This window comes from Phyllostomus hastatus, unplaced genomic scaffold (assembly GCF_019186645.2).
Source record: "Phyllostomus hastatus isolate PE091 unplaced genomic scaffold, TTU_PhHast_1.1 phas_contig_80, whole genome shotgun sequence".
In the NCBI taxonomy this organism is placed as follows: domain Eukaryota; kingdom Metazoa; phylum Chordata; class Mammalia; order Chiroptera; family Phyllostomidae; genus Phyllostomus; species Phyllostomus hastatus.
In genome coordinates, this window is record NW_025333960.1 from 40926771 (window position 1) to 40950720 (window position 23950).

General features: G+C 50.4%; 1 protein-coding gene across 3 annotated transcripts in view; it reads left to right on the forward strand.

Annotated features, from left to right (window-relative positions):
- Positions 1 to 23950, forward strand: part of MAPK4 (mitogen-activated protein kinase 4) — a 131972-nt gene that overhangs the window by 79772 nt on the left and 28250 nt on the right. For 2 of the 3 annotated variants that reach the window (XM_045850239.1, XM_045850238.1), the window contains exons 2-3: positions 5247 to 6687; positions 10608 to 10823. In XM_045850239.1, the coding sequence (XP_045706195.1) occupies positions 6142 to 6687; positions 10608 to 10823 (762 nt within the window). In that variant the 5' untranslated portion in view covers positions 5247 to 6141. The remainder of the gene's footprint in view (positions 1 to 5246; positions 6688 to 10607; positions 10824 to 23950) is intronic. The other variant, XM_045850241.1, reaches the window with a different exon arrangement.

Genomic DNA, 23950 nt, shown 5'->3' on the forward strand with positions numbered 1-23950 from the left:
TGTTTGTTCAGAGGAAGTGGGAATGGTTCCTGGGCTGGTGGCTAGTGTCAGCCTGAGGCCTTCGTGCATCAGCCAGCTGGGCGAATGCTCAGCTCAGCTCACGTCCAGAACGGCTGGTGTCTGCAGTCACAGCCTCCTGTGTACCTGAGGTTGGCGGCTGGAGAAGTCCAGAAACAGGTGGAAGGCAAGGATATGGGTGTTTGTACTTGGTGTTATCTGTTTTATTTTTTCTCAACTCTTACTCTTATTTCAATGTTCTATTTCTCAGTTTCTTTCCATAAAGTGAGCTCAGTACCCTGGAGCTGAATACGTGCTGAAAGCTGGCTGCTTCTTGCTTTAATTTGAGCAGTACCACGAGGTGTGCCCACCCCAACTGTCCTGTGCTAGGCCTGGGAAGTCACACTGGGTCTCGACGGCTCGTGGTGAGAGTTGCTCACCTGGGCTCAGGTCACGTGTTAGGATGATGAGAAGTGTGGGCTTTGGCATCAGACACACCTGAGTTTACGTCCCAGCTAGTGGTGGGATTTTGGGCAAGTTGCTTCCCACTGAAGCCTTCATGGGAGAATGACAGCAACTCATGGGGTTCGTGTGAGACCCAGTGGAAACAATCAGACAAAGCCCCTGGCCCATGGTAACCCCCCAGTTAGTGTACTCACCCCATCTCCAGCGTGTCATCTTCGCCACCTCTCCGGAAAGCCTCTGTGGAAGTCCAAGTGCGGGTTAGGGGCGAGGTGCCTCATTGGTACCATCAAACTGCAGAACTAGAAGGTAGCTTGTGAAGGGCAGAGAGCTGGGCCCTGAGCCAGGAAACCTTCACCAAGTCTGGGGTCCCGAGCCCGGGGTACCTCCTGGAGGGAAAGTCCTGGGACCGTGCCACCGTGAGGGGCAACAGGAGGACTGAAGCCAGGACGGAGGAATTGTTGCAGTGAGATTGGAAGGGGGCCCAGGTTACGCTACATTGCAGCGTCTACTCAGGAATAAACTAGAGGCAGTTCCTACACAATCTAGAACAGGGGTTGGCAAACTGCAGCCCCTGGGCCAAATCTGACCCTCTGCCTATCTTTGTAAAGATAAATAATAAAGTTTTATTAAAATGTGATCATGCCCTTCCCTTGGGTGTGGTCTGTGGCTGCTTTTGTGCTACAAAGGCAGGGTTGAGTGGTTGGGTTGAGTAGTCAAAAAAGAGACTACTATATCCTGCAAAGCCTAAGCTATTTTATCCTCTGGCCCCTTATAGAAAAAAAGTGCTGCTCTCTGGTCCAGGGGGCCTCACGCGCATGGGCGGCAGTGGCTGGGGTCACAAACCTTAGAGTCAGACCGGCTTGACCGTGAGACGCAGGGGGTCATCTAGAATTGTGCAGTGTGTGGCCTGTTCCACCGTGAACAGTTGCCTGCCCTGCCCGAGGAGGGTTTCCTGCCAGTTTGGGGGTGCTACAGAGGGAAGGAAGCAGCGTCTTGAAAATGCCAGCATCTCACCGGAGGCCATCGTTCCCGCTGGGAGTCAACAGCATGAAGTCTGGGGGGACCTGAGCAGGCAGAGGGGGTGAGTCTAAATTTAGACTTTCCAGAGCTGCTTTGTAAACCAGAGCCCCAGGAAGCCCAGAGAGGGACAGCTGGCACACACCATCTCGTCTCTGGTTTGCCTCCACATGTTCGAAGGTTGGATGCGTGAGCAGATAATTAATTGGCCTTAAATAAGATGTTCCGGGAGAGTCAGGGAGAAGCCAATGGGGAGATGAAGCTCCATTGTTAGGAGACCTGGGATAGATATTTCTTCTCCTGTGTTTGCTTACGACAGTCACCATGAAATCATGCGAGGCTGGGGTACCCTGGAAAGAATTACGTACATTCTTCTTGCTGGGCGTTATTGGAGCACAGCTGAACCCATGACCTTCCTTTCTCTCCAGGTGAATGCCAGGTCCCTGGTTGGAAGTCAGTTATGATTTAGAGCAGCTCTGAGCCACCAGCTCCAAATGGGGGCTGGATGTGCTGCCCCCTGAAGCTGCATCATGCCAAGAGCTGCCACACTCAATCCCCTGCCCAGGTGGGAACATCAGATGCCAGGTCTGCCCCTCTGCAGGGCTGATGGGCCCATAGCTCTTGGTATATCACACAAGCAACAAATCACTAATCTGAGACTTCTTAGGTAATAGGTGTTTTGTAATCAGTCCACCTGTGGAAAAACACAAAGTTTTGACAGTAGAAATTGTAGAGGATTTATAGAGAGAAACTTAGAAAATAAAGAGATTTGATTAGAGAGGTGTCACAGCAAACTCGAATAGGAACAGAGACGTGGTCGGACAAGGGCCTCCTGGTTAGTGCTGGAACTCAGAGAGGCAGCATCAAAGCAGAAGATGATGCGAAGCGGGCGAAGGTTCAGGGATGATGGCTCGTCTGAGCGGTCGGGGCTTGCCATGGGAAGAGCCTGCTGAAGCCGTCGCCCTGCAGCAGCACGCCAGCGAGGCCAGGCTGGCTGTCTAGGGTGTGGGCATCACGATGGCAGAGACGCAGCCAAGGCTCCTTGGGGACCCCGGTCCACAGTTGTTTTCTATACTTCGAGCCCTGGACTTAAGCTTGAAGTCTAGTTGAGAGGTACACATGAATGGAATTTACATAACTTCCCAAATGATAGACACACGAAGGCTATAGGAGTTTGGGAAGGGGAGACATGGCCCTGAGGACCAACCGGGATGGATGCATCACCAAGAAAGTGAGACCTCATCTGGATTCTGAATGATGGACAGGATTTCAGCAAGTGGGGAGGAAGAAGGAGAACACTTCAGGACCTGGGAAGGTGCAAGCAGAGAAGCAAGGCAGGGATGGACAGAGCATATCTGGAGGCCCACGAGGAAGGCAGAGAAGCTGTGCCAGGTGACGTGGCTCCTGCCCACGGACGGTGACAACGTGTTGGAAAGACCACACACTCACTCAGACACACTGCACATGCAGGGAAGATGGTCCCTCCACCGTGTGAGAGGGCAAAGAGAGAGTTTTTAAAAATACATAAAGCACCTCTTAATTATTCACAGATTATCTGCATTGCAGCTGATCCCCAACAAACCCTGCTTTCAGCCCGCTGGTGCTGGTGATGTCATCTCACTGCTTATGTGCGTGCTCCCATCTCTGTTTACAACCCTGTGAGCGCTGGAAAGGGAAGAAGGCTTAAGTCCCTCCTCGGAAAGCAAAACAGATCATTGCCTCTGGTGGCTGTGCCCTTGAAAACCAGACCGGGCCTGTGGGTAGAGGGTGACAGAAGCTCCAAGTTACTTTCTGTTACCCGACTTGGGCAGCAGGGGCCAGAGGAGGGACGGAATGGGGCCCCGGGCGCTCTGTTGTTCCCCTGCACTTGACATCCAGGTGGACTTCACTGGCACAGATGTTAGACTGCCGCTCGGTGGGTGGCCCCAGCACGGACTCCCATTGGCCAGGAATCCCCTAACAGAGCGAATGGTATTCATGTATCACTTCATCAAGTGTTTATCGGCCCTGTCTGTGCTAGAAGCACTGAGCTGGTATTCGCTGAGCCTCGGTGCCCTCGTGTGCAAGGTGAGAACCTTGTCTCTCAGTGGAGGTGCTGGCATTTGGGGGTGGGTATGGGCTATTCACTGACGAAGGAGCTTGGCAGGATGGTAAGCCAATCTGGCCCTGCCCATCAAAGGCCAGTAGTGACCCCTCTTCAGATGAGCCGAGGAGGGCAGGGCCATCCCCAGTGAAGGACCATTGGCTCTGTTTGCTACAATTGCTCCCCAGTCTGAAATTCTGCCAGTCTATGATTATTTTGCTGCTGGGCCCAACACAAACCTGCAAAGTGAAATTGCTGAAGATCTGATGAAAAACCAGAACGGTAGGTGCATCTTATTTAAGTGTAAGGGAACTTCCAACAGTAGCAACAATAGGTGACATCTGTTGAGCAAGTGCTATGTTCTAGACCCATGGCAGATTTCTTTCATTAGAAGTTTTTAAAGGGGATCTGATTACTTACTACTTCGTGTCATCTGTGTCCTCTAATTTGCCTTCTTAATTCCAGAGCATCGACTGTTGTTTTGCTCCATTTATTATTCGCAGAAATGTGCAGAGCACCGATATGAAAGCATTCCCTGCAGGGGACCCTGCAGTGTGATGGGAATAGAGAAGGAGCCCTAGCTAGATTCACTCCTTTGTCCTGGATGCAGTGTTTGTTCCTCATGTGTGCATAGACTTAATAAACTCATGAAACCTGCCACTTCCTTAGAAGCTATGATATTATTGCCTTTACCTCAGAGGCCTCAATGTACATTGCTAGTTTTGCAGGTTTTCCCCCCCAAGCTTGGGTCCTATGCCTGTAATTGGAGTGGGCAGCCACCAGGGGGCAGTCAAGACCGGATTTGACCCATTGCTTTGAAGAGCTAGGTCCTCACCATGGGAAAGAATACTGTGCTAGTCCTGGTGCCATGCTAAGACGTCTGTGCCCTGGTGCCCTGCCCCGGTGGTTCAGCTGGTTGGAGTATCATCTCTGCACCAAAAGGTTATGGGTCCAATTCCTGGTCAGGGCATGTACAGGAGGCAATCCCTTGTGTTTCTTTCTCTCTCTCTCCCCCTTCCTCTCTCTCTAAAATCAATAAAAACATATCCTCAGGTGAAGATTAAAAAAAAAAGTCTGTGCCCTGGTTTCCTGGGCAGAGCCCCTTGATTAGAGTGGCAATATAATTTCCTTCTAATTTGGTGTGTGTGCTTATGCCACCTACATGGGAAGCAAGAGATGCAATTGTAATTAAATTTCTAATTTGAATATTAAGTTATTAAAATATTCAAAGACATTAGCAAAAGAAAGAAGAAAAGGGGTCCAAGTGAAGAAACGAGATTATTGATCCTTTATTCTTCTATCTGCACCTCGTTCCTTTTTACTCTCAGCCTTCCCAGCTGGTGCCGATGGGTGTTTGGAGAGCTTAGAGAATTTCCCAAAGGTCAGAGCCCATCACTCCCACCTACAATCCGTGTATGCTAACCTTAGGGAAGCAAGTATTTACATAAAAGGCACACCATTTGATGATCTTATCAAATCAATCCCTCTTCTCTCTTCCAGGGGAGTGCTGCACACAGCAGGAGGGGTGGCTGGGCAATGCAAAGCCTGGAATCCCCTGAGCAAGCAGTGTTTCAGCTGGCTGGACAGATCAAATAACACTGGGGCTGGTTAACAAAAGACAGGCAAGCGGGAAGGTGTTGGAAGCCAGAGTGTGGAAATTTACCCAACGTTTTTTCTTTGACAGGGAAGGAGACTCTGAAAGATGCCGAGTTCCTGCAGCGGCTCTGAGTCCAGCGGAGCACAGCCTCGTTCGAGGTGGCATGGGTGAGGGGGCGACAGAGGATGCTGCCCCCGCTGAAGCCTCCAGAGAAGCCTGGCCTGGCAGCTGAGCACCCCTGGGATTCGGGACTTCAGGTGTAACTTGGTGTAGAGCTCATGCACACAGTGCTTGAATCTCTCCAGCTTTCCTCACTGGCACTCACCAGGCTGGTCTGGGTTGCAGCATCCAAGGTGAGCTGGTAGAAAGGGGAGCTGGTCAAGGTGGAAAGAAGCCCCTAGAAGCCTCCAGAATCCGTTGTTGGAATCCCTTCATTCTGCTCAGGACACAGAGACCAAGCTACCAAGCTGCCTGGGGCTGTGATACCACCGAGCTTTGGACCAGTGTCAGTAAAGAAACGCAGCTCAGCAAAGGCATTGCAGCCCCAAGGAATCTCTCTTAACAAAGGATTTAAAGGGGAGAGTTTCTGCATTTTCACTTTGTGGTCCATTCTGATAGACAACTTGACACTCACGTGGATAATGAGCCTGGTTTTTCTTTCCAAGATGCTACCCTTGAAAGAAACATGAGCCATTGTAAGTGTGGAGGAGGGCTTGGGATCCCCAGGAGTTGGTGGACAGCCCTCCCAGGGCAGGTTAACAAAGCAGCGTGAGCCTCCGGCTTCTGCAGCTCAGCAAGCATGGACATGTGCCACTCTTGTCTCCAGAGAGTTGGTGGCAGTGACATCACCACAAGAAAAAGCATCCCTTTGCTCTGGAACTTGACAGAATGAGGTGTGCTGGGGAAGCCACTGGCCGGGACTTGGCCTTTCCTGACTGCCCCTCTGTCCCACGGGCAGCCCCTGACCACCACTGAGCCAACGATGGCCGAGAAGGGTGACTGCCTTGCTAGTGTCTACGGGTATGACCTCGGTGGGCGCTTCGTTGACTTCCGGCCCCTGGGCTTTGGCGTCAATGGGCTGGTGCTGTCGGCCATGGACAGCAGGACCTGCCGGAAGGTGGCCGTGAAGAAGATCACCCTGAGCGACGCCCGCAGCATGAAGCACGCGCTCCGGGAGATCAAAATCATCCGGCGCCTGGACCACGACAACATCGTGAAGGTGTACGAGGTGCTGGGGCCCAAGGGGGCCAGCCTGCAGGGCGAGCTGTTCAAGTTCAGCGTGGCCTACATCGTGCAGGAGTACATGGAGACCGACCTGGCCCGCCTGCTGGAGCAGGGCACCCTGACCGAGGAGCACGCGAAGCTGTTCATGTACCAGCTGCTCCGCGGGCTCAAGTACATCCACTCGGCCAACGTGCTGCACAGGGACCTGAAGCCCGCCAACATCTTCATCAGCACGGAGGACCTCGTGCTCAAGATCGGGGACTTCGGGTTGGCGAGGATCGTCGATCAGCACTATTCGCACAAGGTATGTCTGGCTGGAATGGCTGATGGGGGGGCCCATGGGGTCCTCCAGCCTGCTCGCGATGTTTCGGAGTGTATTGAGAGTGCAGTGCTAGCTCCGTGGGAGTCAGGGGGCTGGGGGCTGTGTCTGGGGGTGGTGGGAGCGTGCTGAAAAGACCACTGGCCTGAAAAGATGTGGTAAGGGGAGGCTCAAGTTCTTGATCTTGGCTCTGCCCAATGCCACAAATAATAACTCCTGGCTGTGCAAGAGGGCATTGGACTAGATTGCTTCTAAGATTTCTCCCGGCTCCAAACTCTATGGCTTTAAAATTGTGCAGTTGGTGAATTTGCCCCTAGGATCCTCCAACCACCTCTTCCCCCTATTGCCTGCTCAGGCCTCCTGATGAGGCTTCTCACCGCACATGCTCTGGTTCATCTTGCCTCCTCCTTCTGTCAAAGCTTGCCCACTCTCGGTCCCATTCTCTCTGTCAGTGGGCAAGGGGCACGAACAGTTAATATGATCAACTCGTCCTCAGGGTCCATTCATTATCGAGCACATGGCTCAGCCCTCTCAGGCCCCACGATGCCCCGGCCCCTGGGTGTGATAAAGCTACGGGGGTCTGGATGGTACTACTGAGACCCCACGTGGTGGGTGGCTAAATGTCCCACCAGAGTGCTCAGGGATCAGAGCTGACCTCCAGTATACTGGTGGAGATAGTGACATACCCCCAGACCACTTCTGACCCAAATGCACTGCTCCTCTCAGGAGCTGGGAGTCCTCTGGAAATCTGTTCCCCTCACCCCATGGTTCCTGCTACTTTGGGGGAGCCTCTGAGTAGCTCAGCCTGCACACATGTCACCAGGTACCCTTGACCAGAGCTGGAGGGTGGAGGTCATCTCCAGCCTCCTGCAAAAACCTTTGTGCCACAAATGTTTATTAGAATGAAAACATCCCCTAGTAGGTATGTGCACCACAAACTATCACCAGCCAAGGGGCTGGTGTGGGCTATGAAAGGGAATGGTAGCTCTGATCTTGAGCACGCTCCAGCACACTATTTGCCCACAGCCAGAAGGTCGCAGATGCACAGAACGGCGCTGACCTCCCTGGCGCAGCTGCAGTGGGAGGGTGTGCGGGGCAGAGGGAGGCGGTGCTCCCTGTCCCACCTTCACTGGCTGGAGCTTGGACTCCAGCCCAGATTTCAGAGCCCAGATCAGCTCAGCCGGCTCTCACTCCCTGATGCCACCTTCCCTGTGAGATTGCCCTCTGCTTCCCAGGCCACATCCGTCAGAGCTGACAGCTGACTCCTTAGGCAGGAATGTCTATGGCAAACGAACAAGCACAAACAAAAACACACCCATGTATACACACACACACACAAGGCTTCCTGCTGTCCTAGTGCCCTGTGCTGCTTCTACCTTCTCTTTCCTCTCAGGAGCAATGACTCCAAGCAACTGAACCAACATTTTAACTCAAACCGGTTTCTATTTGGTAATCTTAAGGGAGCCCATGACACTCCTATTTCTGGGATGCGCAAAACCACCTTCTGAATGGGATGAAACTGGTACACTGGGAACAATCACAGGACCTTCCTTGATTACAGAGTCTAATTAATGAAGTTTTGTATTATAGGGGAAATGCTCAGAACAGTTGTTTGGGAAACAAACAGCAAAGGTGATTTCTGGGGCGAGGACTGGCTGTAGAAATAAATCCTAGGAGGTATGTGGTGTGAGGAGGCAGAGACACTCTGCTGGAGCTAGCTCGGGACACAGACGCGCCCCATCCGGGAGCCTCGGTTTCCCCACCTTTGACAGGGATGATAATACAAGCCCCGTCCGTCCCACTGGCTGTGGTTATGAGTCAAAGTGGAGCATGAATGTAAAGCCGCTTGGAAAGTAGCGAGGACCCCATCCATTCATTTCTTGAGAGTTTTTTTTAGTGCATGCGGGGCTCAGGCCAAGTGCTGGGAGCCTCGGAGGTTCACTGACCACCCACTGTGAGCGGCTGCTACCCCTTTACTCAGGGCAGGAAGCCACTCCTTCAAAGGGGACTTTCATTTTCCTGATGCAGAGGAGTTTCAGTGCTCTGACTTCCTCGCCTTGGGCTCTGTTCAGTACTAGCTCTTGGAGGTTAAAACAAAACCACTGGAGCTGGTCACAAACCCTGTAGGTGTCCGCATGAACCCTGTGTTTGGCAGGTGCCACCTGCCTCTTCCACTTCCTTTCTCATCTACCTTCTGCTTTTAGTTAGCTTCCTCCCTTCTCTTCCCTGAGTGATGACGGAAGGGGTATATTTGGTGCTTTTCTTTACCCAAAGTACATCGAAATCAGTTCTCACTAAATCCTCATAATGCCGGGAGGCACTTGGGGAAACTGGTCCATTCTGAAACACAGGACTGGCTTTCTCCAGATTACTTGACCAGTGGTGGCCACAGGGGCACTGGAGCTTGGGCCTTCTTGGGTCTTGGTGGGTGGTCTTTCAGTGCCCCATCTCCTTCAGGAAGGCTTTCTGAATCCCCAGTCGGAATTAATCTTTCCTTCCTCTGAATTTCCAGTCACTTTCCCCCCGCTTCCGTAACCTGGATCGTCTAGCACTGACGACCATGCTCTGCTCTGTCCTATGGGCACGTGCTTCTTGTGCTCTCCTCAGCTGGGAGCCCCTTGGCTCTTTGCAGGTTGTCTCATGTTGGTCTTGGTTTCCTCCGGGGAGTCTAAACACTGTACCTGAGACCTGGCCCAGTTGATCTGGTCGGCTGTCTCAAGGAGCTGGAAGACTAGTCACTTACCAACTCATTGCAGATAGGAAGCTAGTAGAGTTTATTGATCCCATGTGGTTAGAAGCTTTGAAAAAGAGCATATACAAGGGAGAGACATTAAAATGTGTACCTTTGCCCTGGCCAGGTAGCTCAGTTAGTTAGAGCATCGTCCCTCCAGGCCAAGGTGGCTGGTCCCATCCCCAGAGAGCACACAAACAAGAGTCAACCAACGAATGCATAAATTAGTGGAACCACAAATCAGTGTTTCTCTCTCTCTCCAATCTATAAATAAAACAAAATGTATACCTTCAAAACTTAAATAGATGAAAATTAATGTGCAATTTATGCATGTATGATGAGAGCTAACATGTAACACAATTCTAATAGAATCAGAGGAGGAAGAAAAAGAGAGCACGTAATTCTTCCAGTCAGTGGATTGCTTGGGGTCAGATGTGTGTGTCTGCTCTCGCTGGTGTGCGTGGAGGGGACGTTTACACGTGAACTGCCCTGAATTTGACCCTCTCCTAAGCTTTTTTGGATTCTGTTTTGAAGTGCCTGTGCCCACCTGGGATGAAGTTACCAAAAGGTAAGGTGACCCTTTTTTCTAGGCTGATTTAATTCAGTGCTGGGGACAGGCTTCGTGATGCAGCCAGGGGCTGGACGCAGCCCCTGGCCCGGCACAACCCACCTAGCAGTCAGCAGCAGCTGGGATCTCACCGCCCACACCATGCCTTCCCTACGGGTGGACAGTACGTCTCCTAAACCTTTAGGTCCCCTCCTCTAGCACGAAGTTCAGCACAGGGCGGGGGGCCACTGTGTTTGTCTGCTGCCAACAAAAGCTGTTTCTCTTTTCTAAGGAGCAGCTGGGAGCACCAGGGCTCCAGTCCAAGTCTGGGCACGTGTCCCCTGCCACACCGCCCCTGGTGGCCTTGGTCTTCGTGAGGTCCACAGGGCAACTAGAGGCCCCAGGAGCTCACACTGTGAGTGAGATGGCGGTGGTGGCAGTGGGGGTGCTCTGGTGGCTGTCTATCACCAGAGGCAGCTTGGGGAGCACTGGTCTCATTTGCGTCGTTAGTGCTCACCTCGCTACCTGCGTGACTCCAGGCGAGTCCTTTTCCTTGTGTAGCTGATTCTGAGAGTAAGAGGTCAGTAAGACCTCCCAGGCATCTCAGGCATTTCCTTCACTTCGCAGATGGTAAAACCGAGGCCTGGAAAGGAAGAGAGACCCACTCAAGGTCACACGATGAGTGGCTGGGCCAGGAGTGCAACGCCCGTGGTTCAGCTCCGTGTCCACCGACTTTCCTGGCCCCTCTGCTCCATGGTCTTGCGGACCGGACAGGGTCCTCCTCGCTTTACGGGATTCATGTTAGAGTCGAATGCAAGTGTGGATGTCAAAGTACTTTCAGATGTAAGCTAAATCACTAACAGAACTATTTGCCCAATAAGTGCCACGTTACAGGATGGGGGAAACAACAGACACACAGATGTCCGTTCTCTCCAGCCCTCAACCCCACCCTCACACCCCCAACTGAAATATGGAACCTGCTCCTGACATGACCAAAGGTGGGAGGCCTGGCATGAAGGGTGGCCCCCCACGGAGCATGTTTTCCTTTGAATTTATCCTATTAGGAAGTCAATGATCTCAAAAGAGAGGGAAGAATGTTGTTTAAGACTTCACTGAGCCCTGTGTAAATTCTAAGAAATGTCAGGAGCCCCGGGGAAACTGCAGAGGGCTGAGTAGCGCGTTGACAGCCTCATTAGCTCCCCTCCGGAAGGGGCCACATTCCGCCAGGGGAGGGCGCTGCCTTTCGCCCTTTCGGCCGTGGCCAGGAGGCTGCCAGCAGACTTGCCTTTCCTGGGGGCAGTAGACAGAAATACCCAGGGGAGAAAGCAAGGTTGGAGGCTCATCAGAATTCGGGCAACCAGAGGCTCTTGCGTTTTGGTGGACCATTCCACAAAATCTAAGTTTTCTGCTTGGCCGGCCTGCCTTTGGGTCCTGACCCTGACCCCTCTCCACTCCGGAGCTCTCTGCTTTCTTACATCAGTCACGATCAGAATGCTTTCCCACTTGGCCTTCGTGTCTCGTGCAGATTCCTTAGAAATTAACCAGTGCAGGGTTGTCAAAGTGGGTGTTGGGCCAGCCGTGCCCACTTCACCTGGGAACTTGATCGAGATGCACATTCCCAGGTTCCGTCAGAGGCCTGCTGACTCAGGAGCTCAGGACGGGGCCTGGCAAGCTGTGAGATTCCAATACCGAACTTTTCAGAACCACGGCTCTGAACACACGGAGCAGGCTGTGGGTGGACAGAAAGCTGGTGCCCCTTGGGTGTTTGCTGGTGCTTAAAGCTGTGGCTCTCAAACTTCCGTGCAATGAGGAAGACTAAGAACACCACCCCTCCAGATAACACAGGCACCTTAACTAAAAGGGGTAGTCAAAGGTGGGGCTCTCAGGCGCTGTGGCAGGGAACTGTGAGGGTTGTTTTGGGTAGGATGACTTTTAGGACTCCACTTACACTACAGACTTCCAGGCTGGTCAGCCATCGCTCAAGATTGGTGGGAAGCTACACACTCCAGGGACCTCAACCAAAGGGAGTGGTGGTTCCGTTTAGGTGTGATTTTAACAAGAGTTAGGTGATATGAACAGTTATTTTAGAAAACATATACTATTGATTCTGCTGTAAACCACTTCACTGGATGTGATTTAAAAACAGAGGCATTGACTTTCATAGTTTAGTGAGACTGAGTATTTGATTGAGGGCTCAGCCAGACACTGCAGTTTGTTAAGGCTTGCGGTTCAACTCAAGGTCCCACAGGAGGCAAAGCGGTACATGATGCTGAACACATACAGCCAGCCTCCGAAGGCTTGGTGCTTGGTGTGGAGTTTCGGTTGGCAGCGTTTATGCTGGTTTCATTACGTTGAGCAGCCTTACCTCCTTCCCCCCCTCTCCTGACCACTCAGCCTTGACACTGAACCCGAAGGGAGGAGTGCTCTTTTCTGCCGCTGAAACAGGGTCTTTGATAATGGTCACTGTAGTGTCCATTTGGTGTTCTATGTGCTTATTTTAAAAAATATTTTATTTATTCATTTCTATAGAGAGGGGAAGGGAGGGAGAAGGAGAGGGAGAGAAACACTGATGTGTGAAAGAAACATCGATCAGTTGCCTCTTGCACAGCCCCAACCAGGGACATGGCCCGTGACCCAGGCATGTGCCCTGACTGGGAATAGAACCAATGACCTTTTGATTTTCAGGCCAGCACTCAACCCACTGATCCACACCAGCCAGGGCCTTGTGCTTATATTTTGGATGGTCTCTACATTGCAGGTGGAAAACCTCAAGGTGTAAGGAGTGAGAAAGGGCTTCCCAGGATCCCAGAATAGGCTGGAGCCCACAGTGCTGGCCCTGAAAGAGGGCCAGCCATGCTCAGAGCTCAGGGATTCATGAGAAAATGGACTTGTGGAAGGACAGCCTGCTGGGGGCCCAGTTAGAAGTCCTTAAGCCGCTAAGCGTGTTATTCCAAATCAGTGGAGCTGAAAAGATTTATTTAAAAGGCTATGAAATATCCCTTTTTAAAAGAGAAAATTTGACCTAAGGGATTAGAACAGAGGTTGTACTGGAGATCAAGTGTCCCTGAACACTCAGGCGGACTTGGAAAGCTAATTCTGTGGGCTTTCAGTGCCTCCCTTCCCCTTCTCACTGTAGCCCCATCCCCAGGAGTGGGGTTTTCATGCTGTCCCTTGGCCTCCAGGTGTCCACTGCTGTCCACTCCCAGAACACAACATCCAGGCCTCCCTTTGTTGGAAGCAACCCCACTTAGCGCCAGGGGCGTATTATAGAACTTTAACAAGCAGCCTAGCCCAGGCACCAACCAATCACAAAGGAATCCGGCCGGAGCCCCAGGGCAGTATCCTGCAGATGCCCTGCTTGCCAGGAATTGACCCTTTATTGCCAGATCATAGGGAAGCCTGGGAGTATCTGCGAATGAAGCCAAGGTGATGGATGAGTGAGGAAATCAGGGGTTTGGAGCAGTGGCTATTTACCAGCCATGCTTTTTCTGCCTTCTCCATGTCAAAGCTGGCCCTTTTGAATGTGCCTGTGGATCTGGTTCTGTACTGGGAGAGAGTGGTTGATTAGATAGAGCGGTTGATGAAACAGATCTTCACCTTCAGCAGCTTGCCCATGCAGTGCCCAGGTGTGGCTTTCTCTGTATCATCTTTGGGGTTCGTTGAGTTTCTTGGATCTGTAAGTTGATTTTTTTTCCCTTTATAAAATTAGAGTATAAACACAGGAATATCTATCTATAGAGTAGGACAGTGTCATGTTCCTGAGATGGTCCCACCTTGGGAGGACCTAGGTAAAGAAACTGGAGCAAGGATGGTTATTTTTTTCCTGCCTCACTTTCTCCTTCTTCTCCTCTGGGCTCTGATTACATGTATGTGAACTCAGCTTGGTATCGACACAAAAGATCATCCAATCCTTTTTCTCTGCTTTTTCCAGAATGAATAAATTCTATGTCTCTGTCTTCAGTTTCACTGACACTTTCTTCTTCCATGTCTAATTTGTTTCCATTAGGTGAATTTTTGATTTTGGATAATATACTTTTCCCTCCTAGAATTTTTATTTGGTTCTGTGTATGTGTGTGTGTATGTGTGTGTGTTTAATTTTTATTGAATTCATAGGGGTGACATTTTTTAATAAAATTATGTAGGTTTCAAGTGTACAAGTCTATAATACATCATCTGTATATTGTATTATGTGTTCACCATCCATCACCATTTATCTCTGCTTTACCCTCTTCTACTCCCCAGTCCCCCTTTCCATCTGGTGATTAATCACCATGCTGTTATCTGCGTCTATAAGGATTTTTTTTTTTTGCTTAATCTCTTCACCTTTTTCACCCAGCTCCCCAACTCTCTTCCCCTCTGGCAGTTGTCAGTCTGTTTTCTGTATCAGTAAGTCTATTTCCATTTTGCTTGTTTATTTTGTTCATTAGATTCCACATATAAGTAAATTATATGGTATTTGCCTTTCTCTGACTGGCTAATTTCATTTAGCATAATATTCTCCAAGCCCATCCATGCTGTCACAAAAGGTAAGATTTACTTCTTTTTTACACCCACATAGAATTCCATTGTGTAAATGTCCACAGCTTTTTTCCCCACTCATCTACTGATGGGCACTTGGGCTGCTTCTAAATCTTGGCTATTGTAAATATTGCTGCTATGAACATAGAGGTGCATATATTCTTTTGAATTCGTGTTTTGGTTTTCTTGGGATATATAGCCAGAAGTGGAATCGCTGGGTCATAAGGCAGTTCCATTTTTTACTTACTGAAGACACTCCATACTGTTTTCCACAGTGGCTGCACCAGTCTGCATTCCCACCAACAGTGCACGAGGATTCCCTTTTCTCTACATCCTTGCCAGCACTTGTTGCTTATTGATTTATTGAGGATAGCCATTCTGACAGGTGTGAGGTGATATCTCATTGTGATTTTAATTTGTATTTCTCTAATGATTAGTGTCATTGAGCATCTTTTCATATGTCTATTGGCCATCCATGTGTCTTCTATTTGGTTCTTTTTTACAGTTTTCATTTATGTGCTGAAATTCCCTATCTTTTCATTCATTGAGAACATATTTTCCTTTAAATATTTGAGCATATTTATAGTAGCTGCTTTAAAGTCTTTGATAATCCCAACATCTGGGACACTTCAAAGCCTGTTTTTCTGTTGACTACTTTTTTTTCTTGAATTGGGGTCACATTTTTTTTGCTCCTCCACATTTCTAGCAATGTTTGATTGTTTGTAGACACTGAAGTTGAAACTCTAAAACAGGGGTGTCCAACCTGTGGCCCTCAGACCGAATGTGGCCTGTGATGGCTATGAATGCGGCCCAACACAAAATCGTAAATTTACTGAAAACATGATGAGATTTTTTTTTGTGATTACATGTCACAATGTATTTAATGTATAGCCCAAGACAACTCTTCTTCCAGTGTGGCCCAGAGACACCAAAAGTTTGGACACCCCTGCTCTAAAAGGACTCTGAATTATACTGTTGTCCTTGAATGAGTGTTGGATTTTGTTCTGGCAAGCAGTCAATTTACTGATGGTTCTCCGTGATCCTGTTAAGGCTTGTTGTTAGTCTTTGATAGGGCAGGCCCAACTCTTGTGTTAGAGCATGGTCCTTGCTCTTAGGGCATGGCCTTTCTGTTGTCTCACCTGAGTGCCTGAAATGTTAACAAGGTTTTCCCCCTCTGGTGGGTCTGGAACTTCTATGGATCCAATGCCTTTGCAACCATTAATATCCCTGGTTTTCCTTTAGTTCCCAAATAGTTGTTCTTTGCTAGACCTTGCCAGAATCTCACGCTGTGTATATGTAGCACAGCCTTCAGCCAGAGATCTCTGGAGGAACCCACCCCCCCCACCAGCAGCAAACTTCTGGGATGAAACTCCTTCCTTTCCAGTATCTTCTGCCAGCTCCAGATGCTTGAGCAGCCCCAGACTCCAGTCTCTACTTCCTCAGCTCAGTAGACAACAATGTTCTACTTTGCTCCACCACCCTGTGCTATGGTTGGGAAGACTACCCACGCAGAGTACCAGGTAGACATGAAGTTCACCATATGTGTTCCCTTCCTTTATGTCAGGGATCCTGCATAGCCCGTTGTGCAATGCCTGAAAACACCTGCTGTGTGTGGCTGTCCAGTTTTATAGTAGCTTACAACGGGAGGGCAAATCCAGTACAAGTTACTCCATCGTGACCAGAAGTGGCCAGCCCTAACATCTAATGAGGTAGTGCTCTATGTAGCTAATTACCTTTTACTGCTAGATTTTAAGCATCTTGAAGGAAGTGTTAATAACTTATCTGTATATCCCCTCTAGCATCCTTAATGAATACTATTAAGTGGAATTAAGTGGGAGAGTCTGGGGGATAAATGTTAAATAATGTCCTCCTCCTTCCCTTTGTACCAACTGGATTTGCTGGTAAGGGAATTCCCTTTTAGATAATATCTCGTTTTGATGGGAAGAGTCCCAACCTTCAGTCCTTACTCCACGGAATCTCTACTCGGATATCCTCCAGGTTGTAAATGTCTCAGGAACACGACACTGTCTTATTCTGTAGACAGATATTCCTGTGTTTATGCTGAAGAAGGATGATTAGGAAATGGAATCAAATCCGTTCCAAGTTTCTCCTGAAATGTGGTTTCTTTATTCACCCTTTGCTGTGTTGCCTGTTGAGAAGACAGTAGTACTGCAGGAACAGAAGGCTCGGGGAGAGTATCGGATTGCTGTGATTATCCTGACTTCTCCAGCTACCTTCCACGTCAGTACCGCACTCTGATCTGGGAGAGACCGGCTCTTATCTCTGCCTTCATCCGCAGCTGCCACTCATCTTGTGCTGTGCAGTCACTGACTTATTACCATTCCCTGGAAAACACACTCCCTGACAGCTCTGGTCCCACACGTTGTTCTCGCTGCTCCCACAGAAATTCCCACTTATCCCTGCAGATCCCGCTCAAAAGCCCCACCTCTGCAAAGCTTCACCCAGCTCCCCGGGGGAGAGTTAATGACATCTCCCTTTGGTTGCCCAAAGCAGTTATCCTCACATTACTGTGATTTTCTGTTTACATGCCTCTCCCCTGAGAGACAGTGGGGCCCTTAGGAAAGACTTTAGATTTTATTCATCTCTGTTCCTAGCACCTAGCACAGTGTCTGACCCATAATGCATGCCCATGAAATGCTCACTGAGTGAAGGAGCCAAGCCTCTGCCTTTACACTGAGTGGAGAGTGATACTTAAGAGCAGAAGGAGCTTCTCAGGATAAAACTTTCAAATACTGGAAGCCACCTATCATGCCCTTTTCAATCTCCATAGTGCAAACCTCTTCCATCTTCACACAGTAATATTTAGGCACTGTTGTGAGTGCTTGAGCAGTATTAACCTACCTAACCCTCATAACAAACCTAATATAATAGGTGGTGTGTTGTCCCATTTCACAGAGGAAGACACTGAGGCACAGAGAGTACTTGTCCAATGTCACCCAGCTAGTAAATGGCGGAGTTGGGTTTCAAAGACCAGCAGTCCCTTCAGGGGCCACGCTTCTAGCCACTGAGCCCCCCTGCCTCGTTGGATATTCAGAGGAGAGTGTCCCCAGAGCCACACCACCCTGACTGTCCTTTCACTCACCTCCTCCTGCTGGTCAGACCCTTTCTCACAACGTCCCTTCCAGAGCAGATGCCATGTAGTTTGACCTGTAGACTTGGTGGGCAGTGCGGCCTCTCTGCTCCATAAACGACCTCTGTTCCCAGTGCAGGCACGTCGCACCACTAGCTGATACTGTGCTCATAGCCAATTAACTTCCATGAAGCTCAGTATTCTCTATTTTACAGTTACACTGTTAATTTTCTTTCCTCCTTTTTTCACCCAAGTACAAGGCTCTGTGCTTCTCCCTGATAGATTTCATCTTACCGTCTTCAGGCAAATATTCCATCCTGATGAGATCTTTTTGGGTCTCTGTGGTGTCCCATAATCTTATCCCTTACAGCTTTCTACCTTTAAGCCTGTCTTCTAGGACTTCACCCATATCGCTGATTAAAACATTGTGTGAAGAGATTACGAGAAAGGCTTAGCCTTGGGGTTACTAGACACCTCCTTCCAGGGTGACACTGACCGGAAGCTAGCATTCTTCGGGTTTGTTTGTCTAACCGGTTGTGAATTTGTGTAATTAGATAGTTGTCTGGCCCACCCATGTTTCTTCATGGCCCTCACAGACGTCCCAAGAGATTTAGTGAAACACCTCATTGACATGCAGGGACATTGTCTATAGAATCTTCTTATTCTGCCGCAATACAATTTTAAACTCATCCTGAAGTTTAAAAAGCCTAATTCAAACTGCCCGACCAGCTGTGACACCATAATTCCTAGATACACAGAACTCGGATATTGGCAAACACCCCCCACTTCAGTTACAGAAAAGCTGATACACGAGAATCTGACCTTAATGAATTCATGTTGGAGTTTAGGTCATAGTTAAACTAAACTGTGGCTCGTCCACCAAGTAGAATGGTATGTGACTATTTTCAGTGGCGTTTTTGAAGAGTCTACAATAACAGAAAATGTGTATGTAATAGTAATTAGGTTTAAAAAGCAAGATACAGAATTGTATAGATGGTATGATCATAACAGTTTAAAACAAGGAGAAAAAAATGACCTATAAAAAATAGATCAGAATACATCAGAAGGGAAGAACTCCACAATGCTAACAATGATTGGACAATGCGTGACTTGTTCCCCTTTCTATTTTCCCATAATTCCTAAAAATGTGCAGCATGAACCCGCGCTGTTGTATCACAGTGAGCTTGCTCTGGAAGCTGCCGGGAGGAGAGTTCGCCGGGAACGTGTTTGTTACACAGTGAAACATGGTTAGCCTGAGCCTCTCGGCTCCCACGAGACGAGGGTCGGACTCCACAGCATCTGGGCCGGGAGCCGTGTGTGCTGCCCCTCGACTGCATTCTACCTGGTGGTGTCCACCGTGTCGATGTGGGTCTTACCTCCCCCCAGAGGGGCAGCCCCACCTTGGCTGCTGCCTCCATGGGGACCATGGGACAGGCTTGCCTGGGTGTGCTGCGGCCCCTCTTCACAGAGGTGGGCAGGTGCCGACTGGGGTCGTGTGACCCCCAGGAAGTTACTTAGCCTGCATTGGGCTGCCTCTGTCCACTCATAATAATGGATCCTACCTCACAGGGCTGTGCGAGGAGTAGATGGCATGTGTGTGGAATGCTCAGCATTGTGTCCAGCGTCTGGGAAGTGCTTGGTAAATATTAGCTTTTTTTTTTTTTTTACTACGGTTCTTGATCACTATTGGGGACACTGTCTCTGTTCTGAAATTCCACCTCTAGCAGTAAATTTTATTGAGGCAGTTGACCGTGTTTTAGTTTCTCTTCTAAGGGACAAACCGAAGGCATGAAGAAGAGTGGGAACAAGTTAGAAAACCTTTATTTGAACGAACTTGTCCAAATGAATTTATCTGGAAGTACTGGGCTTGGGGGAGTGTGTTTAACCCAAAGGAAACCAGAATAGGGAGGCCCACTAAATTTTGACCCTTTTGCCATTTGGAAAGACTAGTTCTGGTACTGAGGTCACACACTAGGGGTGCAATTCAAAGTATTTAACAGTTGGTAAGCTTTGAGGCCAGCCAATAGGATAGACATCAGTGGTGACCAATCAGAGTGGGTCCCTGTTTGAGCACCCGCCACCCCTCTCCTCCCCCTTCACCCTGCAGAGACTGGAGAGCCAGCAGCGCCCAGGCTCCCCAGACGTGCTCTTTAGACAGACTTCTGGATGGAGGCCAAAGTCCTCCAGCCACTTCCACGTCCAGGCACGTGGAGCAGCACCGAGAGGCCTGCCCTGGCCCAGCCAGTTTGGGGAGAGGCAGGCCCTCGCCCCCCAGCTGCCTCAATGCTGTTATCCTTGCTTCCTTCTCCTCTTCCATGACAGCATGTTTGCCCTTGACTGTCCATCACGCACCCGACAAGACCCCCTGTTGTCTGCGTCAGCAGGAAAAGAGGAGCCGTCCTTGTGCCCCTCCTGCACCATGCCACCCCTCCTGAGTCCCCAGGTCACCCGGACGGCAGGTTTCTGGGGTGTGGGCACTGTATGGTGCGGCCATGCAGATGTCACCACAGTATCTTCCACACAGAAGCCGTCTGCAGAAACCATGCATCCTCACAGCAGTGAGCTCATATTTGCAGGACTCTTCTTCTTAGGGGTGGATTTTTCCCATTTTTGACCCCCACACCTTTTGTTTTGAAACTGGAGTCGCCGTACCTTGTGCAGGAGAGCAAGCCCAGGAGCACAGAATGGCCTGCCTGGCCTGGTGTCACAGGCCTGAGGAGTCACCGTGTGGGGAGGAGGTGGTCAGTAGCTCACAAGCTGAGCTCGGAGGAGCCCGAGGCAGGAGGACCGAGTTGTGCATCTGCTTCTCTGAAGGCCTGTTAGGTATTAGCTCTGTTCTGTGGTCACCAGATGCCTTCAACCTGACCCCAACCAGTCTGCAAATGCTGTGTGGGTCAGAAGCTACCAAAAGAGTGTGAACAGCCAGCAATTTCTGTAGGTGAGGGATCAATGCCGTCATGTCTACCCTGACATTTTTCCTTCAGTTCGCAATAACGCACCCTGAGAGTTCTTCCCACTCGTGCTAACGCTGGATCCTCACACGAACTCTCTGAAGGTGGCAGAACAGGTTAACGATTGTCCTCACTTGATAGCTGAGGACTAGGGAGCCCCTGGGATTAGAGCTTAGCTAAGGCCCCGCTGCTAATGAGAGGGGCAGAGCGAGACCAGAGCTGCGTCCCAGGGGCCGGGAGCAGCTGACAGAACTGGGCTCGGCTCCAGGCCTGGAGGATCCCTGGTGCCTTTTGTGATGAGAAAGGGAGAGTCACGAGGAAAGCTGGAGAACAGAGGCCTTCTGTGACCTTCCCTGACCCCCTGGGCCCAGGACGGGGAAAGTATAATCTCTGTGTCCTGGGCCCTTCCGCCTCTCTGTGGGTCCCCACACAGTCTCACACCTTCCCGCAGTGTCCCCGGCTTCCCGGGTCCCTCCCGCTGTCCTCTCCATCACTCCCGCACACAGGGCCCTCTCCTTCCTTCCCGCCCACTGGAAACTTACTGAGGCCCAGGGCCTTCTTCCTGGGGACACAGGTTCCTGCTGAGGGGCCAAGAGCTCCTACCTCAGTGCACGGCCGGTTGGGAAAAGGTTGCCAGCTAAGGGATTCCTTTCAGTAGAATAATGGTTTATATTTGCCTTAAACTCTTAAAAAAAATTTTTTTTGCCCTAGCTGGTGTTGCTCAGTGGACTGAGTGACAGCCTGTGAACCCAAAGGTGGCTGGTTCGATTCCCAGTCAGGGCACATGCCTGGGTTGCAGGCCAGGTCCTCAGTCGGGGATGTGTGAGAGGCAGCCGATCGATGAATCTCTCACACATTGATGTTCCTCTCCCTCTCCTCCCTCCCTTCCCCTCTATTTAAAATATTTATTTATTTTTAGAGAGAAGGGAAGGAAGGGAGGAGAGGGGGAGATGCATCCGTGTGTGGTACGACTATTCACAGACAAGTTTTTGTGCGGACATAGGTCCTCGTTTCCTTTGGGTTGGTTCCTGAGAAGAGAATTTTTCAGGCTTTACCAGCAGGTGGAGGCAGCATTTTCCAAGCAGCCTTCCCATGGCTCCAGATGCCACACCACCTGTCGCCAGGGCTTGGGCATCCTCACCTGCAGCCTCAGTGCGGGGCTTCCCCCACGCCCGGTGGCCTCCCCTCTGTCCTCTAGAGGGAACCTTTCCTTGTTGTCTGGGGAAGGCCTCAGTGGGACAGCACTGGGTAGTAGGGGTGGCTGGTGGCTCCCAAGTGAGTACAAGTTTTGGACTTGTGAGAACAGCAGTCCCTCTGATTTCTGGCCACATCCATCTGAGCCGCAGGTGAGTGGGAAGTCGAACAGACCCTGCACTGCAAAGTGGAGGCAGACAGCCCAAGGGCGATGCGTCTGTGCCCTACCTGAGCCAGGGTGCCCTCACTTGACACATGATGCTGCTCACAGACTGTATTATCTGGTTGTCAAATCCACAAAGGGACGAGACAGGCCCCCTTAGAGCAGAGGGAAGTGACAGCTGTAGTCTGACAAGGAAGAGACAGAGAACATGAAGGCAGACAGCGAATTAATGAAGAGTCACAGCCATTGGACTCTGGAGAGGAGGCTCTGCCCCCCTGTCATTTCTGGGAGTGTGCGGGTGATGACTCAGAATCACGGTGCTCCTCGTCTGGACCCTGCAGAAAGATGTGAAGTCACCTTCAGTGTATTTTAAGGAGCCAGTTGTGTGTGTAAAGTGAATGACAGGGTTCTATTGTTCTTTTAAGTGTGCATATCCTTCACCTGCATTTGCTTTCCATGGGTTTGACCATTCATCCTTTGATTCCATGATGGTCCTGTGATATCCATAGGACTTGTACTATTGTCTCCGTTTTCTAGATGAGGAAACTAAGGCGTAGCGGAACTGGCCTGGACTCATAGAACTAGTGAGTGGTAAATCTGGGCTTTACTCCAGGACTTGAGGTCCAAAGCTCTTTCCACTGAAGACGTTTTCCAATTGAGTTCCTGGAGCTCCCCGCACCACATGTACTCCGGGTCCGCAGGCCACCCAGGGCCACTGGTGTCCTTTACCATCTCTATCCATGGGCCATGCATGTCCCTCCTCCACACCTCTGGTGTCCTATTTCTTCAAAGTCCGAATGACAGACAACTGGCTAGCTCTTGAATGACATGCAACAAAAAAAGCACATTTCACATGGTGGCCTCTTGGTCCAGCAGAGCCCTGTCGTAAACTCTAAAGGGGGCTCATGTCTGTTTGTGTGCCCCCAACCGTGAACACTGCGTACTCACTGAATGAATGGCAAGTGTCCCTCTGCATTTTAACAGTGGCCTCCTGCACACCCAGAGTATCACCCCACAGAACTTATTCTGAAGGTGGGAAATCGGCTCCCACCACAGACTCCCAGGAAGACTTATTTGTATAGAGATGGTTTCGGTGTAGCCTACAGGTGGCTCCTGAGCCACCCAGGAAGGCCTGGCCCCTCTCTCCTCATTGCCGACCCCTGGCTCTGCTCCCTCCTCCACTCCGCACCCCCCCCCCCCCCCACTGAGAGATGAGGACGAGTGTGAAAGTGGCATCCACATGATGGTCATGAACATCACCACCGTCAGCATCACCAGACACTTACTGAAGGTGGAACTCTTGGCTGAACACTGTGGGAGGGAAATTGTACTACTTCTTCTGGCCACTCTGAGCCATCAGCCTGAGTCCAATGTGCTGGACAGGCGGCCGTGTTGACTGCTCCGCTGCTCCCTGCCTGCCGGGGGCAGCCCGACTGGAAAGACGGAACACGGTCTAAAACCTCCGCAAATCAGATGCGCTGCCACATATCCGTGGGAATGAGTGATGCAGATAGGGCCTTCTGTCCCTCCTTTCCTCCTTTTCTGGCCCCATTTCTTCCTCTGAGGTAGGGGTCGTCTGGAAAGATGACATCCTGCAGAGGCGAGGCACGAAGTGAGCCTTGTGGGACGTTGAGATCTAGACTGGAAGGGAGGGAGGAGGCGCTGAGGCAAGGCGAAGGTGGTGGACATGTCCCACACAGTACAGTGTGACCCCAGGGGAGAAGGGAGTGAGAAGACTGGGAGCCAGAGGAGGGCAGGAGGAATCTCGGGAATTAGACTGGTGCGTCTGGACCTCATGGCGAGCCCAAGGGAAGCCTTAAGGTCTCCATCGGAATGGAGATGCAGACAGGGAGGGCAGAGCAGCACCTCTCCAGAGTAGGGTGCTCCTTGGTGGTTTTCTATTTAATCCTGACGGCAGCCTGATGAAGCATTATCTCCATTTTGCAGGTGAGGAGCCTGAGGCTCAGCGAGGTTAGGAAGGTAGCTCCAAGTCACCAGCAAGTAAGTCGCTGGCCTAGAAGGAAAGGTCATGTTTTCAACACGGATACACAGC